Source organism: Danio rerio, chromosome 7 (assembly GCF_052040795.2).
Source record: "Danio rerio strain M-AB ecotype USA chromosome 7, GRCz13ab, whole genome shotgun sequence".
Classification (NCBI taxonomy): domain Eukaryota; kingdom Metazoa; phylum Chordata; class Actinopteri; order Cypriniformes; family Danionidae; genus Danio; species Danio rerio.
In genome coordinates, this window is record NC_141027.1 from 78,377,501 (window position 1) to 78,401,500 (window position 24,000).

Consider the following 24,000-nt stretch of genomic DNA (forward strand, 5'->3'; position numbering starts at 1 on the left):
GATAGATAGATAGATAGATGGATGGATGGATGGATGGATGGATGAATAAATAGATAGATAGATAGATAGATAGATAGATAGATAGATAGATAGATAGATAGATAGAGGGATGGACGGACGGACGGACGGATGGACAGATAGATGGATGGATGGACGGATGGACGGATGGATGGATGGATGATAAATGAATGAATGAATAAATGGCTTGTTACTCTGGATGGAAGGAAGGATAGATGGAGTGACAGATAGTATCCATTATTCCTCATCTATGTATGGATAGATGGGTAGTTATGTATTAATAACCATCATTATTTCCTATTTTAAAGCGTCTTGTTTAGTCATGTGTTTCTCAGTGACAGTACAGCATGTGTCCTGAAGTGTTGAAGTGTTGATGATCAGCCTGAGCGCTAAACATTTCCTCGCAGGTAATATCTCCATCTGTTCTGCAGTATTTGTCATTGCAGCATCAGGTTTATCAGTCTGTGCCTGAACTGAAGCAGTGGCGCTGGATGAAAGCATCACTGCAAACCCTGCGCAGAAGATGATCAAACGAGGTCATTCAGGGTCCTGAGAACTGTGATGTGTGCGAGTGTGTGTTTAGAGGAGATCGACTGCTGAGTGAAGCTGATGCTGAACATGTATTGAGGGAAACATTGATTGTTCAGATCATTGTTCATCAGAGTCTTTTGAAGACGACTGAAGCTACACACACACACACACACACACACACACACACTGATGTCTTGCTGCGCTGGCCTGGGAAAGCCTGCAGTGCTGTGGTTCTGTCAAATCTGGGTGAATACAAGCTAGAATAAGGCCTTTTGAGTTTTATTTTATATCTGCAGTGTTTGATTGTGTCGATTATATTGATCAACTGATTGATTACCACTGTAGTGTAGTGATGGTCAATTGATGGATGGAATGATTGGATGGATATGGTAATTTATGGAAAGATGGATAAAACATGGATGGAGTGTTAGATGATGGATGGGAAGATAATGATGGATGAATGGATAGAATGATCGGCTGGATAGTGCTATATAAAAGTTTTTTATGCTGAGTACTATGCTGTGACATTTGCGTTATATGGATTAGGAGTGCTTTATGTCCATTTTATATATATATATACGTATATATATATATATATATATATATATATATATATATATATATATATATATATATATATATATATATATATATATTTATTTTCATTTTTGTTTGATATATTTAGTATTTTAATATTTGTATTGTTATAAATCTAAGAATATTGTAAAATATTACTAATTTATGATTTATATATTTAATCATTGACATTTTTTTGTAAGGTTTCTGTCTTGTTTTAAATGTATGATTTTATTTGCATTATTTTGGGTGGATTTGGTTTATTTTTTTATTAGATGATATTTTTAGTAATTTAATATTTTTTTAATTATGTCATATATTTTGTAGGATGTTTTTTTTAATTTATATGATTTTATAATTTGTATATTTAGTATTTTACTATTTTATATATATATATATAAATATATATATATATTAATATTTAAAAGATATATATATATATATATATATATATATATATATATATATATATATATATATATATATATATATATATATATATATATGTTTTATTTGCATTATTTTTTTGAGGGGAGGTTATGTATTTATCATTAAAAGCAATATTTATGATTGTAATATTTTTGTAAATCATTTGATATGTTTAATTTAATTAATATTATTTCATATTTTATATATTTGATAATTTTTATATATTTATTTTGTGTTTTATTTTTTTAATAATTTTTTTCTATTATTGTTGTTGGATTTTATAAATTTTATTTTTATGTAATTATAGTTTATATAATTTATATCTTATTTTGTATAATTTTTGTTTATAAATTTTGTATATTATATATGTTGTATATTACGTCTTATTTTATATAATATATTTAGTATTGTAATATAAAAAATATTATATCTTTAATACTATTTTATATTTTATTTTAAAATTTATAATTTGCATATTTGATCAGTCATATATATATATATATATATATATATATATATATATATATATATATATATATATATATATATTTATTTTCATTTTTGTTTGATATATTTAGTATTTTAATATTTGTATTGTTATAAATCTAAGAATATTGTAAAATATTACTAATTTATGATTTATATATTTAATCATTGACATTTTTTTTGTAAGGTTTCTGTCTTGTTTTAAATGTATGATTTTATTTGCATTATTTTGGGTGGATTTGGTTTATTTTTTTATTAGATGATATTTTTAGTAATTTAATATTTTTTTAATTATGTCATATATTTTGTAGGATGTTTTTTTTAATTTATATGATTTTATAATTTGTATATTTAGTATTTTACTATTTTATATATATATAAATATATATATATATATATTAATATTTAAAAGAGATATATATATATATATATATATATATATATATATATATATATATATATATATATATATATATATATATATATATATATATATATATATATATATATATGTTTTATTTGCATTTTTTTTTTGAGGGGGGTTATGTATTTATCATTAAAAGCAATATTTATGATTGTAATATTTTTGTAAATCATTTGATATGTTTAATTTAATTAATATTATTTCATATTTTATATATTTGATAATTTTTATATATTTATTTTGTGTTTTATTTTTTTAATAATTTTTTTCTATTATTGTTGTTGGATTTTATAAATTTTATTTTTATGTAATTATAGTTTATATAATTTATATCTTATTTTATATAATTTTTGTTTATAAATTTTGTATATTATATATGTTGTATATTACGTCTTATTTTATATAATATATTTAGTATTGTAATATAAAAAATATTATATCTTTAATACTATTTTATATTTTATTTTAAAATTTATAATTTGCATATTTGATCAGTCATATATATATATATATATATATATATATTTACTTTTTTTATTTTCATCATTTATGTTGACCATTAACCTCTCAAAAAATGACTTTAATTGAGACGTAAACAACTTTTCCTCAGATTATAGTAACGAACGCCATTATACAGTGTGTGCGTGATCTGCTAGTGTTTGTTGCACCTCATTTTATTTCTATTTTTGAGATGTTACCCTTTCACAACCAGCACTAAACGTTGATAACCAAGTTAATATAATTAGCATCAGTAATAATACTGATTAGCAACAGGCAGACAGAAGGAAGGAAGTGGAGACGTCTTGAAATCGCAGTTGTGACCTATGAGCCGTAGTTCAGCTCAGACAACGGCTTCATTGTGAAAAGAGTTTCGTCTACAAGAAAACAAGTGACCCTTGAAGAAAACACGGCTCTTCTTCTTCTCCTTCAGGACAGGATGTTCAGCTGGAAGCATGCATGGGGGACGTCTGTGAAATGCATGTGTGTGTGTGTGTGTGGAAGAGAGAGTGAATGAAACCTCTTCTTTAAACCTATCTTTCTCCAAATTCAATCATTTAATAGTTTATACACCTTGACCACGTGTGAATATATATATATATATATATATATATATATATATATATATATATATATATATATATATATATTTGTCATTTTAAAGTACACACTTCTCAAAAAATTCAGAATTTAAGGACAAATTTTTGATTTAAAAAGATAGAAACAAAATAAATATTAAGAATAATACCAGGACTCGAACCAGCGACCTTCTTGCTGTGAGGTGACAGTGCTAACCACTGAGCCACCGTGATGCCCCGATTCCTCTATTCTGTTTGGGGTTATTTTCATTATACACACTTCTGTTGTTCTTCTGCTCGTCCGTCTCCAGAATAATCCGCTGACAGTGAAGCAGTCTTCATGCTGATAGTCAAGCTTTACTACACACACACACACACACACACACACACACACACGCACACACACACACACACACACTGCTGCTTTACAGACGAGTTACTGAAGCCTTAAGACAAATCATTACACTGCTGGAAGACTTGAGTCATTACATCTGCTGAGATCAGCCTGTGTGTGTGTGTCTGTGTGTGTGTGTGTGCATCTGCGTGTGTGTGTGTGTGTAAGTAGTGTGTATACTGTATTTGTGATCGTGTGTGTGTGTCTGCATCTGCATGTATGTGCGCTTGTGTGTCTCTTTCCATGTGTCTGTCTACATCTGTCTGAATGTGTGTTAGTGTTTATGTGTGATTTTGCGTGTGTGCGCCTCTGTTTGTGTGTGTTTCTATGTGCACGTGTGTGTATTTCTATGTGCATGTGTGTGTGTGTGTGTGTACATCTCTGTCTGTGTCAGTCGCTGCATGTGTGTGTTTGTGTGTGCAAATGTCTGAGTGTGTGTCTGTATTGCATTGTTATGTGTGTGTTTGTGTGCATATGTACATGTCTGTCTGTGTGTGTGTGTGTGTGTGTCTGTGTGTGTGTGTGTGTGTGTGTGTGTGTGTGTGTGTGCGCATGTGTGCGCGTGTGGGTGCATGTTGTCTCTACCTGTGTGTTTCTCTCTCGCTGTGTGTGTGTGTGTGTGTGTGTTTCTGTGCATACATATTGTCTGTATGTGCATGTTGTGTGTTTCTCTCTTCTTTGTGTGTGTCTCTCTCTCACTGTGTGTGTGTGTGCGTGTATTGTGTGTGTGTGTGTGTTTATTGGTATCTTTCCGTGTGTGTGTGTTGTCTTTTTCTCTGTGTGTGTGTGTGTGTGTGTGTGTGTACATGTGTGTTTTCTCTCCCTCTCTGTCTGTGTGTGTGTGTGTGCGTGTATGTGTGTTGGGTTTGCTGACGCATGGCTGCTGTCAGAGTGTCTCTCTGGGTGGTCTTATTTTCCCTCTGCTCTGTTTTGGCCTGTCAGATCTCTCTCTCTCTCTCTCTCTCTCTCTCTCTCTCTCTCTCTCTCTCTCGCTCTCTCTCTCTCTCTCTCTCTCTCTCTCTCTCTCTCTCTCCTGCATACAGCAGTGAGCCGCTGGAAAACACACCACTGAGGAACCTGGTAAAAACACAGCTGCTGACAAAAACTGGCAGTTTTAGGGAAGAAAGTTCAGAAGTTTTGAGTTGAAACGTGATAATAAAGAATGTGCATAAACTATGATGGAAGAATAAACTCCAGCGTGCGCATCAGTAAAGTGCTCTGAGTTTCTTTTAATAGATGATGTGATGATTAAAATGTGCACGATGGGACACATTACAGGACTTTGCAGCATTTCCAGCACAATATAAAAACATCTGAAATGTTGTTGAATAAAACCCGTCAGCTGGGTCCAGAGTGGGACTCCTCTTCAGCTCTGGAGTTTCACGCTTTAGACCGGCCCACCTCAGTTCACGACTGACTATATTAAAATAGGGTAATTTCCAATTCAGTTTCTAATGACACTATCTCGTCCTTTTCAAGGACACAGCTGCTTTAGAACTTCAAATGTTTGTCAAAAATATGAGAAGATTAAAGGGGAGCTAAATGTCCAACACTACTCTTTAAAACATCACAATGTCCTTTCCTGCAATATCTGAATATATATTCTGTGCAAAAGTCTGTATAGATATCCAGTCCTTTGTAACGGTGGTCGCACAAAAAAGAAAAACATGTCCACCTATCAAGGTTATAATAGTTCTGGATTTTTCTTTAGTTTTAGTTTCTATTTCGTTTTGACTTTTAGTTTTCAAATGCAGTCAGTTTTAATCAGTTTTAGAGGCAGATTTACTCGTTTTTATTGCTTTGTATGAGTTTCTATATTTAAAAATTATTAAGTTTAGTTTTTATTAGTTTCAATTTGTTTTTTCTAAATGAGGATATTTGTTAGGTGCAAGATAGTAGGTAGGTAGGTGGTAGTAGGTAGTGCTGTCGCCTCACAGCAAGAAGGTCACTGGGTCGCAGGTTTGAGCCTCGGCTCAGTTGGCGTTTCCGTGTGGAGTTTGCATGTTCTCCCTGCATTTGCGTGGGTTTCCTCCGGGTGCTCCGGTTTCCCCCACAGTCCAAAGACATGCGGTACAGGTGAATTGGGTAGGCTAGATTGTCTGTAGTGTATGAGTGTGTGTGTGTGTGGATGTTTCCCAGAGATGGGTTGCGGCTGGAAGGGCATCCACTGTGTAAAAACATGCTGGAAAAGTTGGCGGTTCATTCCGCTGTGGCAACCCTAAATTAATAAAGGGATAAGCCGACAAGAAAATGAATGAATGAATGAATTCTTCTATTCCCTCAATGCTACAATACCTGCTCATTCTAGCATGTTGGGCTCATGCCTGATGCTCGGTAACGTTACAAGGCCTGGCTCATCAGTGTTAGCAGCAAACTGGACAAGAGACTGCTGTTTTGGAAGAGCTACAGAACAAATAAGCGTTCGGTACATAAACGGTGGTTTGCAGACATGGTTGTTTTGCACTGCTCCTAACTAGCTTAACGTTAACGTACCAGCCTTTTCATTGTCTTCCTGTGATGTTGTACTCTCGCTGCCGCTGGTGTCACCAACCCTTGCGGCCATAAAACCAACCGACCCACCGGGAATTCTCCCGGTCCTCCCGATTAGCCAATCAGGGCCTGCCCTCAGCCAAAGTCTGTCCTCACACTGGTACAGTATTATTATTATTCCATTATTATTCCTTCCAGAACTGTCTTGAGCATCTGTCTGCGCTCCCAAAGAGTGTCTCACGCCTCCATAAGCCACCACATTACGTTCATTAAGTTTCGTCTTCGTCTACTGAGGTGCAACTCGGTTATAAGAGAAGAAAAAACACCAGTGACAAAGTGACGATTTTATTCTCTTTTACTTCTTGCATGAAAACAATACTTTTATTTGCAAGTCCTTTATGCGATATTCCAGTTTTGTGTCTAATTCTCATCTTTGGATGCTCTCCTCTCGATCTGGACTGGGTTTGCATGTTTGAGATTGTGTTGTGGATTCTGCTGCTGTCTGACATTCAGACTTGTTCTCATTCCTGCAGCCCACTGACTCTGACCAGAGCAGCCAGACTCATTATAAATGGCTGACTGCAATGGAAAGAGAGCCCATTCTCAGTGACAACCCATCGCTTTTTTTTCTTCCTCCTCCTTCTCCTAGTTCTTCACTCTTTTTCTTTAGCATTTTTTTTCAAACCCTATAAATTCATCATATCTCCCCATCTGCTGTACCTCCATCTCTGCAATCGGACACCCTTGTTTTAAAGCTCAGACAAATGTCTCGTTCCAGTTCCTCTGGGCTCTTTAAAGGGCTTATGTTACAGTTGTCCAGCAGATATTTAAAGCTTGGTGTGTCAGACACATTTCTACACTGCAGGTTATCAGCATTGGGGGAAAACATGGTGGATGCTGGAGCTTATTCAGTTTTTGGCTTTATTCAAATTATTTATGATGATCAAATAATAGTTGTTAGTTGTAACTCAACATCACCACCAGTGGTGTAAAGTAACAAATAACAAATACTCAGACTACGGAAATTGACTAGTTTTTGTCAGGAATTGTAATTCAGTAAGTAGTTTTAAAAATGTGTACTTTCCCTTGAGTACGTTTAGTGCTGTATCAGTACTTTTACTCCAATACTTACCTTCAACCTGCAGTCACTGCTTTTTTTTACCTTGTTATGGGGATTGGAAAAATCAGTCCCGTTCAATCAGATCTCACATCCAAGGTAAATCACTTTAAAATTGCAGCAAACTGTTTGAAAGCATTAAAAGTGTCCAAGATGTCCAAAATCTTTACACGTATTGATCCAGAGACTGTAAATTGACTGGAGTTGAGGGCACTAACAGCCTGTGGGAAGAAGCTGTTGAGTAGTCTAGCATGTGCTGTCGTCTGCATGTGCTGTCATCATGGCAAAGATGAAATAAATCAGTTATTAAAAATGAGTTATTAAAACTGTTGTTTAAAATTGTGTTGAAAAAAAATCTTCTCTTGGTTAAACAGATACAAATAAGACTTAATTATACATGTTAGATACTTGACTTTACACTTAAGGCTTCACTATACACTTAAGACCCTTAACTATACACATAAGATCCTTAACTATACACTTAAGACCCCCAACTATACACTTAAGACCCTTAACAATCCACTTTAGACCCCTAACTATACACTTAAGACCCTTAACAATACACTTAAGACTCCTAACTATACACTTAAGACCCTTAACAATCCACTTTAGACCCCTAACTATACACTTAAGATCCTTAACAATACACTTAAGACTCCTAACTATACACTTAAGACCCTTAACAATCCACTTTCGACCCCTAACTATACACTTAAGACCCTTAACAATCCACTTTAGACCCCTAACTATACACTTAAGACCCTTAACAATCCACTTTAGACCCCAAACTATACACTTAAGACCCTTAACAATACACTTAAGACTCCTAACTATACACTTAAGACCCTTAACAATACACTTAAGACCCTTAACAATACACTTAAGATTCCTAACTATACACTTAAGACCCTTAACTATACACTTAAGACCCTTAACAATCCACTTTAGACCCCTAACTATACACTTAAGACCCTTAACAATACACTTAAGACTCCTAACTATACACTTAAGACCCAATACACTTAAGACTCCTAACTATACACTTAAGACCCTTAACAATACACTTAAGACTCCTAACTATACACTTAAGACCCTTAACAATACACTTAAGACTCCTAACTATACACTTAAGACTTAACTATACACGCAAGATACTTAACTATACAAGTAAGATACTTAACTATACACGTAAGATACTTATACATTTAAGACCCTTAAATATACATTTAAAACCCTTAACTATACACATAAGTCTCTTTTAACCATACACTTAAAACTTAACTATACACTTAAAACTTAACTATACACTTAAAGCCCTTAAATTTACACCTTAGACCCTTAACTATACACATAAGACTCCTATCTATACACATAAGACTTAAATATACATATAAGACTTAACTATACACATAAGACTCTTAATTATACACTTAAGACCCTTAATAATACACACAAGACTCCTAACTATACATAAGACTTAATTATACAAGTAAGATACTTAACTTTACAATTAAGACTTAACTATACACTTAAGGCCCTTAACTATACACATAAGACTCTTAACTATACACAAGCCTTAACTATACATGCAAGATACTTAACTATACACTTAAGACTTAATTATACACAGACTTAACTGTACACATAAGACTCTTAATTATACACTTAAGACCCTTAATTTTACACATAAGGCTCCTAACTATACACAAGACTTAACTATACACTTAATACCCCTAACTATACATGTAAGTTACTTAACTAAACACTTAAGACCCTTAACTATACACATACGATACTTAACTATACACTTAAGACTTAACTATACACATAAGATTTAACTATACACATAAGACTTAACTATACACATAAGACTCCTAATTATATACATAAGACTCTTAACTATACACATAAGCCTTAACTATACATATAAGATACTTAACTATACACTTAAGACTTAACTATACACGTAAGTTACTTAACTAAACACTTAAGACCTTTAACTGTACACATAAGATAATTAACTATACACTTAAGACTTAACTATACACAAGACTTAACTATACTATAAACAAAAAGACGTTTGACGCACTCCGAGTCTTGTATTTCACATTTTAAAAAATGTAGACAGCACCCTCTAGTGTCTTTGCCATCAAAAACGTGCAATGAAACATATCCAGAGAAACATAGTTTAAACCAACATCATTTTTTGAGTGTAAAAAAAAAATCATTCGACTGATTAAGTTTTTCTTCTGCGTTAACTATAAGCTAGATTAGCTTCATTTGTGTTTGGCAACTAACCAAATATTACAACTTCAACCCTTTTGACTCTTTTGAAAGCCATTCTGTTGCATTTTATTCACTGCTCATTGCGTTACATTTACACCATCATCATCACTTTATGACATGTTTTACTAAAACAATTCTCACTCTTCTGAAAATGCACAGATTATAACATAAAGTGTGCGTGATTTAATTTATAAATAGAACAGGAGTTTCTCAAATCTGTGAAAATCAACCTGCTGAGCTTCTGCAAGCAAACCTTAAAGTGCTGAGGAACGTTTTAAATGTAAATTCTGGATGAAAGCTCAAGTCTCCCGTCGATCGCTCCGCAGCTGCGTCTTCATTTCACATCTGAGGGGTTAAAGCTCGCAAAATCTGACAGCTTTCTGGAAACACACGCTGATGTTTCTTTGTGGTCGAGGGGTAATTTCACGGGGTAGAAATTAAAGAGAGCGGCAGATCCACACACACACACACACACACACACACACACACACACACACACACACACACACACACACACACTGAGCTATTGGCATTTTGTGTTGGCAGTGTGTGTGATGCCACGGGGAACAGGAGAGATTCCAGATGTAAGGGGTTTTTAGCAAAAGCCAGGGTGGAATAGAGACGGAAAGCTGGAAAATCAAAGGATCATGTTGTGGATGTTTCGAGTTCAGACACATTCAGTGCTGCTTTCATTGTGTTGCTGATCGCACTTAATTAGACTCTTCAGCTTCGTCGTATTAAAATGCTTTGAGCGAATTTGAGGAAATTAATAAATGCTCATGCACGAGCATCTTTGCGCAACTCTGCTGTATTTGATTTTTAACTTCTACACCAACACAGAGGCAAAGAAGATTATTTGTTTATTTGCTTTATTTTCAAGCTGAACTGTATTCTTTAATGCAACCGTGTCATTTTTAGTCGGGACTAGACCCTCACGTAAACAGCACGCACAGATTTCCACCGATTTTTAACCCAATATTTAGTCTATTATTCAGTTTTTACAGTAATTTCAGTAATATTATTGACAAATATGAAAATGTTCATGTGATTTATTCACAATATAGTTTGTGAAGTAATATGTTCTGTGTTTTAGTAGATATATTATATGAGAGACTTGCTTTGTTTACTAAATAAGTGGATCTAATTGGGTTTGCATTGTAAACATTGAATAAAAGTTAAAAAGGTATTATTGTTTATTTCACATATTACATCAACTTTTAATATTAATATCAACTTTTATTGGGATAGGATAGTGAAAGACAGACTGGAAAGCATTAGGAGCAGAGATACGGGAAGGATAGGCATAGGAGCTCGAGCCAGAAATCGAACTTGGGTTGCCGTGAGCACTAGGCTATTGGCACCAGACAATAAGAGTATGTATACGTGTATATATGTATGTATATGTGTGTATACACACACACACACACACACATACACACACACAATTGATTATTGTGAATTATTAGCCCCTTTCTTTATTTTTTACCCCCAATTTCTGTTTAATGGAGAGCAGATTTTTTTCAACACATTTCTAATTATAATAGTTTTAATAGCTCATCTCTAATAACTGATTTATTTATTCTTTGCCATGATGACAGTAAATAATATTTGACTAGATATTTTTAAAACACTTATATACAGCTTGAAGAGACATTTAAAGGCTTAACTAGGTTATTTAGGGTAACTAGGCAGTAAAAATAATGCTTAAAGGGGCTAATAATTTTGTCCTTAAAATGGCTTTAAAAAAATTAAAAACTGCTTTTATTCTAGCCGATTTAAAACAAATAAGACTTTTTCTTGAAGAAAAAATATTATCAGACATACTGTGAAAATGTCATTGCTCTGTTAAACATCATTTGGGAAATATTTAAAAAAGAAAAAAATCAAAGGGGGGCTAATAATTCTGACTATATATGTATATGTTTGTTTGTTTGTTTGTTTGTTTGTTTGTTTGTTTGTTTAAAGGCCATCAGATTTTTGATGCAATTGTAAAGCTTTTTGTTTCGGTGCACTTGTACATTAAAAATAAATACAGGTAATTTGTCCATAATAAGTCCCTATATCCATAATATGACTATATAAATATCATTAACGTAACAAGGAACAAAATTTGTTCCATTCGTACAAAGCTTAACAAAGTAACTTTTAGTCATTTCAGATAATATAATATTTAAGAATATATAGAAATAATATACACACACAAACACACACACACACACACACACACACACACACACACACATATATATATATATATATGTATATATATATATACATATATATTACAGGGTTTTTGTATATATATACATATATATATATATATATATATATATATATATATATATATATATATATATATATATATATATATATATATATATATATATATATATATTACAGGGTTTTTGTGACGTAATATACAACACCAACCCAGACAATATATCACTGCAAACTTTTACAGATGTTGTTAAAAGTCACTTTTTTCCCCAACTTTAAGGTTAAACATTGTTGGAAGAAAGATCAAGGAGCAATGTAAAAAGCATAAATTATGGTCTGTGAAAAAATAAATAAAAAATATGAATCACAAAATAAAAATCTGCTAATTTACGTATATTTTTTTCTACATCTCTACATCCGTCTTCTGTCTCTAAACTTGAATATCCTCATTTCTACGTCACTTTCTTCAGTCCTGGACGGTAGTGCTTATGGATGCTAAACATAACATAGACTTAACAATGTAGAACAATCCAAAATCTCCATCAAAACTAGTTACATCTTGCTAATCTGTGAGCTGATCTGCTGTTTTCTGCATTCATGCACAGTGAAGCGCTCGGATGATATCATCTGGAAATGCTCAAAGAATTCAGTCAGACATCTCACTCAACCTGTTGCTTCTGGACTCGCTTTCAGCATAAACACACTCGTAACTGTAAAAAAATGATTCGTAAATTAGCAATTTTCTTTATTTTGTGATTCAAAAAAAATTGTATGTATGTGTAAATTAATTAATATCTCTTGCAAAGATTCAAAGATTTTAAGCCTACCCGAGTTTTGGGCTTGAAAACAGTAATGGCAAGCCTTTAAAGCATACATGATGAATGTCCTGCTCCATTTAGTGACTAAACATGGCATATATAACTCCATCTCCCACAAGAGAAAGGCTGTAATTATTCCAGCTCGCCAAAAATGAGCGCAGAACCATGTGGTTGAGTCAACTTCCCTCAACTCCATACGGCTACTCTTATACAGTCCTGTAAACACCAAGCAGATCAAAATACTCATTCATTCATTTCCCTTCAGCTTAGTCCCTTTATTCATTAGGCGTCGCCACAGCAGAATGAACCGCCAACTATTCCAGCATATGTTTTACACAGCAGATGCCCTTCCAACTGCAACCCAGTTCTGGGAAACATACTCATTCACACACACTCACACACAGCGTCTAATTCCCCATAGAGCATGCATTTGGACTGTGGGGGAAACCGGAGCACCCAGAGGAAACTCACACCTACACAGGGAGAACATGCAAACTCCACACAGAAATGCCAATTGGTCCAGCTGGGACTCGAACCAGTGACCTTCTTGCAATGAGGCGACAGTGCTAACCACTGAGCCACCGTGTCGCCTGATCATAATACTATATGAGAAAAAAGCGCACACATGATCTGACATCATAACAGCTACAGGTCGTTTTCCTGAATCACACACGATGAACCGAGAGCAGGGAGGAGGCCTGGAGCTGTTATTAAAAGACTTTTCCGTTTCCTCCAGTTATTGAGCTCAGAAAAAAAAATAATAAATTGCCAGGCTTGAAGTTTTCGAACAGCGTTTCTGTGGTGAATTTCACTAATGCTGCAGTCATTTTGGTCGGAACAAATTGCATTGAGTTTAATGCGTTTCTTGTGTGTGTGTGTGTGTGTGTGTGTGTGTGTGTGTGTGTGTGTGTGTGTGTGTGTGTGTGTGTGTGTGTGTGTGTGTGTGTGTGTGTGTGTGTGTGTGTGTGTGTGTGTGTGTGTGTGTTTGTGTGTGTGTGTGTGTGTGTGTGACATTACGAGGGTCATGCATTTAAAGGGGTCATATTTGGGAGATACAACACGAGCGCCCAGAATATTTCTGTGTAATTTCGGCTCAAAATACCCTGTGGTTATAATGGAGGATCAGTGTCCTGCAGAGTTTAGCTTCATCCAGCTTCAGCATGTTTCTATCTCGATCCTGGAGGTCTGGTGCTCTGCAGAGTTTAGCTCCAACTTGCTTCAACACACCTGCCCTGAAGTGTCACGTATACAGTTGAAAGCAGAAGTGTGCAAACACGGTATAAAAAGGCACATCACCATTTAAAAAGAGTCAGATGTTACTGTGACTAAACGTTTTCTCTTTTAGGTAAGTTAGGATGATCACATGTGTTTCTGTTCTGCTTAATAGCAGAATAATGAGAGAGATTTGTTGAGAAATTGTTATAACTCTTCTTGAAAGTCAAGTTTACACACAATAAGATTATTCTGCCTCTGAAAAAGCTCAGATGATGATGTCAAGGTTTTGGAGGTTTCTGATTGGCTAATTGACAACATTTGAGTTAATGTGAGGCACAACTGTAGAATAGTATTGAAGGAAAAGTTCAAACACACTGCTTCACTGTGTGACAACATGAGAAAATCAACAAGCCAGAATCAACAACAATACCAGATTACAATTAGCTAAATTACACTGGGAAAAAGACTAATATTGGAGACATGTGCTGTGCTCTGATGGAGCTAAGATTGAACTGTTTGACTGTAATGAGCAGTGTTACATTTGGAGGACAAAGTGGAAAGCTTACAAGCCTAGCAACACCATCCCAACTGTGAAGTATGGGGGCGGCAGCATCATGCTGTGGGGCTGTTTTGCTGCAGGAGGGACTGGTCCACTTCACAGCATAGATGGCCTCATGAAGACAGAACATCATGGAGAAATACTGAAGCAACATCTCAACACATTAGCCAGAAAATTACAACTTGGCCACAAATGTGTCTTCCAAACAGACCATGACCCTAAACATACTGCCAAATGAGTTCATATGTGCTTTAAGGACAACAGAGTGAATGTTTTGGAGTGGCCATCACAAAGCCCTGATCTCAATCCTGTAGAAAATTTGTGGGCAGAGTTGAAAAAGCTTGTGCGAGCAAGACAGCCTACCAATCTGACTCAGATACACCAATTCTGTCAGGAGGAATGGGCCAAAACTCCTGCAAACTATTGTGAGAAGCTTGTGGAAGGAGACCCAAAACACTTGACCAAAGTTATACAGTTTAAAAGCAAAGCTAAAAAACACCAAGGAAATGTGTGTAAACTTTTAATTGTCTAGAAATGAATAAAAAATCTCAAAAAACTAATTCTCTCATTATTCTGGCATTTAGCAAATGTCAATCATTTAGGTAATCCTAACAGACCTAAAATAGTAAACATTTAGTGGGATTTACCATCAGTGGCACAGTAAATCACAGTGGTAGTGCTGTCGCCTCACAGCAAGAACGTCGCTGGGTCGCTGGTTCAAGCCTCAGCTCAGTTGGTGTTTCTGTGTGGAGTTTGCATGTTCTCCCTGCCTTCGCGTGGGTTTCCTCCGGGTGCTCCGGTTTCCGCCACAGTCCAAAGACATGCGGTACAGGTGAATTGGGTAGGCTAAATTGTGTGTAGTGTATGAGTGTGTGTGTGAATGTGTGTGTGGATGTTTCCCAGAGATGGGTTGCGGCTGGAAGGGCATCCGCTGCGTAAAAACTTGCTGGATTAGTTGGTGGTTCATTCCGCTGTGGCGACCCCGGATTAATAAAGGGACTAAGCCGACAAGAAAATGAATAAATGAATGAATGAATGAATGAATGAATACTGTCAGACATTTAAAGAAAATTGGTTATGTACTTTTTTAGAGTGTATGTAAACTTCTGGCTTCAGCTGTATGTAGCTTGATTAGCTTGTTCAGGTGTGTTTGATTAGGGTTGGAGCTATACTCTCCAGGACACCGGCCCTCCAGGACCCCTGCTCTGTATGCTTGTTTTGGTGGTTAATATTACGCTCTACAAGAAGTGCAGAAAGTGTTAGAAAGGAGCCATTGAGACTGTGTGTCTGACTTCATGTGTTTGTTTTGCAGGTGTTTTGAGCGCCGCCGAATGCTCGTGTGGAAAGAATCACTTCACGTGTGCGGTCAGTGCGTTTGGCGAGTGTACGTGTATACCAGCGCAGTGGCAGTGTGACGGAGACAACGACTGTGGAGATCACAGCGATGAAGACGGCTGCAGTGAGTCCCATAATACAATGTAACAATAGCTTGATGCAATAAACTGCTGTTTATTTATTTTTTCACAGCCAGTTTTCGCCCAACTATGAAAATCAATGGGTTTGTAAAAAATCCTTTTAAAATTTAAAACATTTAATTCCAATAAATATCTGCCACCATATCAATATCAGCCATTGAATGCTACACTTAATATCATCGTTACCTGTCCTATAACAAAATTACATCAATATGTTTAAACCGATATATTGTATAAATGTATAAATTATAATAATACATTATTTCCGCTGGTTGAACCACTGCCTGACACTTTTTTTTAATTAATTTATTTTTTTAGATTAATTTTGGCCTTTTTGACTTTTTTTTTTTAGATAGGACAGCAGGGCTCGAAATTGCAACCATTTTGATCGCATATGCGCTTGAAATTTTATCTATGCGACCTTAAAATATATTTGGGAGCATTTCTGTGAGTGCTTAAAATTGTTGTGTGCGACCAGTTTTTACTGCAAAATGTTCACCACGTGCGCGGGTTCGGGAGACATTCACGCAGAATGCATCTCTAAGCTCTTTGTTTGCACTTGGAACGGGAAACGCAGCGCTCGGGAATGGTTTTAAACAGTTGTCATGTCATCTTGCTGCAGTAAACAAATCCAAGTCTGTAATGCTTGCCCCGGCTTCGCGCTCTTCTTATTGGCCCACTGCTCTAGCACTGAACGCGAATGATTGGGTAATATCAGCTGTCAATCACGCCCCTTCTGGCTTCGGATGACAGAGAGCTACCGCGGAAAACTAAAGCGCTAAAGATGAGATTGAAGATAACGCGGACAGATTTAGTTTTAGAAACCATGTAGTTACAAATAATGACACATCTTACTAGTGATCATGTGCTGAATGTTAATCCACCATCTACACTTTTCCAAGAGTAGAAGACTTCTGTTGGCTTCAAGTCCGCTATGAAAAGTCTGTGGGGTGGAGTTTTCAGGTAACTGTTTGCCACATCTAGCACGAGAGCTTCTGTTTAATCCTTCATATAATCGCCAGATGCTGTCCGCCGTGCAAGGGGCAGCTATATGTCAAATTTAACATCACGTACACCATCGCAAACGGGCTTAACGTTACACTAAGTAAATTAACATCGCTAACTTACTCATGAAAAGACCGGTATGGCTATTAACATGACGTATGCATATAATAAGGTACAGTATGTGTCAAAAGCATCAGTGCAATATCAGACAGCACTTGTGAGAACAGCACAGTTAACGTTATACCGTTAACAGATTCATTCAAGCAGTGTGTGCAGGGCCGGTGAGCGCTCCGTGTATGCTTTGGTCACTCAGTTCTGTTATAAAAATCTATTTTCTTGTGATCACGGGATTTTGTTGAGACATATTTTCCTCACGCACGCATATTTATATTATTTTTTTTTTGCTTGTTAGTTTGATTAGTGTTAAATTTAAATGCAATACATCTGTTTGTATAAAACGTGTAGTAACGGTGCTCGTAATTGGTGGGTGCGACTAAATTTTGGCTGATGCGCCTACATTTTTAAAGTTAGGAGCACCGGTGCTACCAAGCAAAAAGGTTAATTTCGAGCCCTGGGACAGTAATAAGACAGGAAGCGAAGTTGGAGAGAGAGAGGGTCGGGAAATATCTTCGAGCCGGGATTCGAACTCAGGACGCCCTGATGTGCTATTGCACCATATGTTGGCATGCTGCTAACCACTTAGCTATTGCATCAACATGCCTGCCACTTTTTTTATTAATTGATTTTGATTTAAGTTCAATGTTTAGTGGCTTGGTTGCTTTAATTTATGCTTTTATTTGCTTTATTTATGCACTTTTTTTGTCAAGGAATAGCTTTTGTTTATATCAACGAAAGTTAATAGCTCTAGAAAACATTCATTCATTCATTTTCTTGTCGGCTTAGGCCCTTTATTAATCCGGGGTCAACACAGCGGAATGAACCGCCAACTTATCCAGCAAGTTTTTACGCAGCAGATGCCCTTCCAGCCGCAACCCATCTCTGGGAAACATCCACACACACACTCATACACTACGGACAATTTAGCCTAGCCAATTCACCTGTACCGCATGTCTTTGGACTGTGGGGGAAACTGGAGCACCCGGAGGAAACCCACGCGAATGCAGGGAGAACATGCAAACTCCACACAGAAACGCCAATCGATCCGGGGTTCGAACCTGCGACCTTCTTGCTGTGAGGCGCCAGCACTAACTACTGCGCCACTGCTTCGTCCGCTCTAGAAATCAGTAGTTAATTAATAACTAGTTTTAAGTAGTTAATTAATAACTAATAACTAAGTTCATCAACACATTTGACATTAATTTTACAGTGGTCATATGAGTGAAATGGTTAACAAAAATCACACATGCGCATATACACAGAGTTTGTAGTGGATTCTCTGTTTATAAAACAATATTGTGATGATTTACAGAACAAAAGCGCCTCTGGATGATGGGAGAATTCATCTACAATCAATTGAAATTGATTTTGCCTCACAACAAGCATTTACATGCACTTTAAAAGTCAATTCCAGGCAGACCGAAGCCATCATTTGTCTTCATAAAATGTCATGTAGATGCTTTAGCTTGACTGAAGTCGCACTGGTCCCATAATACAGCTGTAGCTTGGCTTTGTCCAGTATGTGTGCATTAAGGCAGCCCTTAAAGGGCCATGAAACCCCCTCATTTCAGCATGGTGTTTTCACACCTCTACTTTGGAAAAAGTCAGAAAAGTGGGCGTGTCCAGCTCTGTTTAGGGGGGAGTGTCGGAGGAAGAAAAGAGGCTTGGTGTGGGAGTGTCTAATTGGGCGCGCTGAATTTCAGAGTCAAAACACACACCCACAGCGGACAATGTGACTGTGTTTACATGGACATCTGTAGTCGAATTATTTGCCAAATTATTAAATGGTGGACTTTAACTGCAGTTTGGCTCTTTCATTCAGGGAATTCATTCATGTCCCTCACGACAAACGAGATATTTGATTCGAGGAACTGCTCTAAGCGTGTATTTTTCATGCAATGTTTGATACCGCACGGCGAATGAGAGAAAAAAAAACTCAGCATTTCCCGGAAACTTAGATGCACACGGCAGGTAGCGTCAGAAAGCCGCGTGTGTTATTCCGGTCACAAAATCCTACATGAGGTTATAGTTTGGTTGTAGTGCTAACTTGTTTTCACTCTGTGCAATAGTTTTTTCGATACGAATAAAATACGAACTGAATAAACAAAGAGCACTGGTCGCTCACTTACCAAATCTGTAGAGACAGGACAATCACCAGCAACTAGAGCCGCGTCTTTATTAAGAGGAGACTACAAGCGAATCCGGATCTCAGCGTTTGCAGATGAGAACAGCTCTCAGGAAAACAATAAGACACGTAAGTTATTGTTGTCGAGCGTCGCGTACACTGTTAATCCACACGTGACTCCAGCTGCGCTCTCACAGAGAGAAAATGAAAACAAAACTTAACTGCAGCAAACTATAAAAGCAACACTTCACGCTTGTTTTGCCAACACAACGTGGCGTCTCTGTCTTCTAAACACTGTGACAGTAATGAATATTAATGAAGTTGCACAATAGAGCGCGCTGATTGGTTTGAACCAAGCCTTACTCATGCATTAATGCAGCACACTGTAAGACGTAATAAGACTCACTCTGGCACAGACGTCCAGTCTGCACGCTGTAATACACGCTGTTATGTCATGACCGTGATGCAACGGAAGTACGAATTTGCTTAAAATAACGCAAAAACAACCAATTTACACTTTTTAGTGAAATATAGGTGTCCTAATAGTGTTTTTAGCAGTGTGTGACACATATACCACTGTCAACAGCTCAAAAAATGTGTTTTGGTGTTTCGTGACCCTTTAAACACTGAACTGAACTTCAACTCTGAACACAGGACTGACACAGTTTCAGTTTACTAGAACGTCTGTTAAGCTGCTTTGACACAATCTACAGTTGAAGTTAAAATTATTAGCCCCCTTGATTTATTAGACCACTTGTTTATTTTTTCCCCAATTTTTGTTTAATGGAGAGCAGATTTTATCAGCACATTTATAAACCTAATAGTTTTATTAACTCATTTTTAATAATGAATTCATTTTATCTTTGTCATGATGACAGTAAATAATATTAGACTAGATATTTTTCAAGACGTTTCTATACAACTTAAAGCGACATTTAAAGGCTTAACTTGGTTAATTAGGGTAACTAGGCAGGTTAGGGTAATTAGGCAAGTTATTGTATAACGATGGTTTGTTCTGTAGACTATCGAGAAAAAAATTTGCTTAAAGGGGCTAATAATATTGTCCCTAAAATGGTGTTTAAAAAATTAAAAACTGCTTTTATTCTTGCTGAAATAAAACAAATAAGACTTTCTCTAAAAGAAAAAATATTATCAGACATACTGTGAACATTTCCTTGCTCTGTTAAACATCATTTGGGAAATATTTAAAAAAAGAAGAAAAAAATTCAAAGGGGGGCTAATAATTCTGACTTCAACTGTACATTGTAAAAGCACCAGAGAAATAAAGAGGAATTGAATTGAATGTTAAAAATAGATTTGACAAACACAGCAAGTTTATATTTAATACAATTAAGCGATGTTAATTGTTCACTTGCATTCATAGTGCGCTACAAAAGCACAGGAATTTCCCGGAGATGTTTCTGTAAACTCTGGATGCCTCAGGCTTCATTCTGCAGCCGCAGCACAATAGAAAGCATCTGTCCGAGCGCTAATTCCCGAATTCCCGCACCTGACAGGCCTGTGCGACCTGCAGAGAGCCGATGTGCTCAGCGGAGCGCGTCACACTCTACAGGACCCGATTGAAGACACTTACTCCAGGAACACCATTAAGGAGCCTCGTCAGCCTAACAATGGCCTCCTCTCAATGCTGCGGTCAGAAAAACACTGTCAGAGCCTGAACACGCAGAAAGACTCAGGAGGAGTTTCTTCCTCCAGGGAATTTTTTTTAATGAGGAGCTCTGGAAATTTGACTACGCGCAGAACACACACACATGTGCACTACATAAACATGCACACGACTATATATGCATAGTGTGCTGGTTTTATATTCATATACAGTTTGTGCATGCGTGCGAGCGTGCACACATAAACTACACACCATTAACCCAAGTTAAACCCTACCCAAATCACCAAACCTGCACCTTACACAACCCATATCCCATCCACAAATGTTCTGCAATACATTACGAACACCGTATGTACTTTGTATTTATATTGCAATACAAGTATATTAGAAATGAAGGCCACCTTATATAATATAAAGTGGTACCTGTGCATTCAAGGTGTAAGGCAGGGGTCATCAAACATGTTCCTGGAGGGCCGGTGTCCTGCAGATTTTAGCTCCAACCCTAATCAAACAACCTTATCAAGGTCTTACTAGGTATACTTGAAACATCCAGGCAGGTGTTGAGGCAAGTTGGACCTAAACCAGGGGTGGGCAAACTCGGTCCTCGAGGGCCGGTGTCCTGCATAGTTTAGCTCCAACTCTTATTTAACAAGAACCCCGTTAGTCGTTTCTAATCATATTTTTGCAATATTTTGCAAGAATTTAAATCTATAGTCTTTATTTTTCTAAAGTCGTTCTGTGACTAAAATATTATTTTAATAAATGTATCCTTTAATAAATCTGTTTTGTTCAGATGCACCCTAATATATGACCTATATTCACTGAGAAATCGATCAAAATATTCATTTGCAAAATGTGGTGTTCTCATTTCTGTTGTATATTCTGAATATTCAGTTTAATGCATCGCTCAGAATGCCCAAAGATGCGTTTGTAATTAATAATTGGTTTTCTTTTCGTCTCCTTCCTCCAGTATTGCCCACATGTTCACCGCTGGACTTTCACTGTGAAAACGGCAAATGCATCCGCCGCTCGTGGTTGTGCGACGGAGACAACGACTGCGAGGACGACTCCGATGAACAAGACTGTCGTGAGTTAAATAATCTTTCTGTTGTTTTGTATTTATGTTTTTTTTTTCTAGAACTGATGCATTGACACCGAAAAGTCAGCTCTGTTTTATGATTTCAAGATTTTAGGGATTCACGTTATTGTAGTTTTTGTCAATATCTAATCATTTTAAACTCCTTTTGGATGATGGGCATTGCTGATAATAACTATCTCTTTTTCTAGTGTGTGGGTTTTCAGTAAAGTGCTATTTTACAACAGTCAGTTTTGTAAATGTTATTCCCCATAAGTGATACCGAATATCTGTATTCTATAAACAGCATTTTTATATTATGTTTGTATTTTTATATAAAGTAGTGTGCTGCAGACCTCTTTGCCAGATCACCATCTCGATCTCAATGTTTTTTTTTTTAACCTGGTTAAAGAAATAGCCAAATCTGGAGCTAATCTAACAAAGTTATTTATGATATTGGTCCATAAATTAGTACACCCAAATTTATATGTTAGGGGAAAAAATATATAAAATTAAAATAATTGGCAAAAGAACTAGAACTAAAAACTAGTCTGTAATTTGTATATTTTGCAATGTTTTGTGGGAATTTTATTGTATTATCTTTCTATTTCTAAAGATGTCTGGTGACTAAAATTGTATTTTAATAAATATATTTGTTTAATAAATCTGTTTTGGTCCAATTCAACAAAACATATGACCAATATTCACAAAGAAATGAATGCAAATATTATTTTATGCTGAGCATAAGCTGTATAATATACAGTTAAAGTCAGAATTATTAGCCCCCCTGTTTATTTTTTCCCCAATTTCTGTTTAATGGAGAGCAGATTTCTTCAACACATTTCTAATCATAATAGATTTAATAACTCATCTCTAATAACTGATTTATTTTATCTTTGTCATGATGACAGTAAATGGTATTTGACTAGATATTCTTCTATACAGTTTAAAGTGACATTTAAAGGCTTAACTAGGGTAATTAGGGTAACTAGGCAGGTTAGGGTAATTAGGCAAGTTATTGTATAATGATGGTTTGTTTTGTAGACAGCCGAAAACAAAAATAGCCTAAAGGGGCTAATAATATTGACCTTAAAATTGGGTTTAAAAAATTAAAATCTGCTTTTATTTTAGCCGAAATAAAACAAATAAGACTTTCTCCAGAAGAAAAAATATTATCAGACATACTGTGAACATTTCCTCGCTCTGTTAAACATCATTTAGGAAATATTTTAAAAAGAAAAATTAATTGAAAGGGTGCTAATAATTCTGACTTCAACTGTATATAACATGTACATATATAGCAAACAAGAGCTAGAAAACATGTAATAGTTCACTGCAAACAAATATATCTACGCCAATATTTCTTTCTATGCACATTTGAGTTGCTGTTTTCTGTCGGACATGACGATAATATTTCTAAGATGTCCTCATTGTTCTTGTCCATCCTCTAGCTGCAAACAAAGACCATCTTTTAATGCTACAATATAACATCTTAAAATTATTTATTTGACCCTTAAATAGTGCTCTAAAAGCCCGCTGTGTAGGATTTAGTAAGAAACAAACTGAATAATCATATTTTATTTAATGAAAGTCTTGACCTCTCTAGTAAATCTCCCGTGTGCATTCAGGGGAGCATAAAAGCGGCAGCTCTGTCATTAAATAATTATACCATAATAATTTAATGATACCTTTGTGCTCCCTTATGTAGTTCAAAGACGGTCACTATTGACTCACATGCAGGTCAGATAAGGTGCTTATACAAAACAACCCGTCAGTAAAGTGTATTCATAGTGAAATTGGTAGCAAAACAGCCAAATATTAAAGTAGCTTAATAGAGACTCTGCAACCTAGAGTGCAAGACAATTTTATTTTTGTTACAGTGTTTCCTTATTATTTTTCTTCTTATTTTAGTTTGGCAGAAATATGTTTACACTCACTGG

The 24,000-nt window shown here is 35.8% G+C and overlaps 1 protein-coding gene across 7 annotated transcripts in view; it reads left to right on the forward strand.

Annotated features, from left to right (window-relative positions):
* Positions 1 to 24,000, forward strand: part of lrp4 (low density lipoprotein receptor-related protein 4) — a 145,837-nt gene that overhangs the window by 49,452 nt on the left and 72,385 nt on the right. For all 7 annotated transcript variants that reach the window (XR_015496536.1, XM_087262279.1, XM_087262280.1 and 4 more), the window contains exons 2-3: positions 15,949 to 16,095; positions 21,956 to 22,072. Coding sequence is in view for 4 of the 7 variants with exons in the window: in XM_087262279.1 (XP_087118405.1) it covers positions 15,949 to 16,095; positions 21,956 to 22,072 (264 nt within the window). In the remaining 3 variants the exon portion in view is untranslated. The remainder of the gene's footprint in view (positions 1 to 15,948; positions 16,096 to 21,955; positions 22,073 to 24,000) is intronic.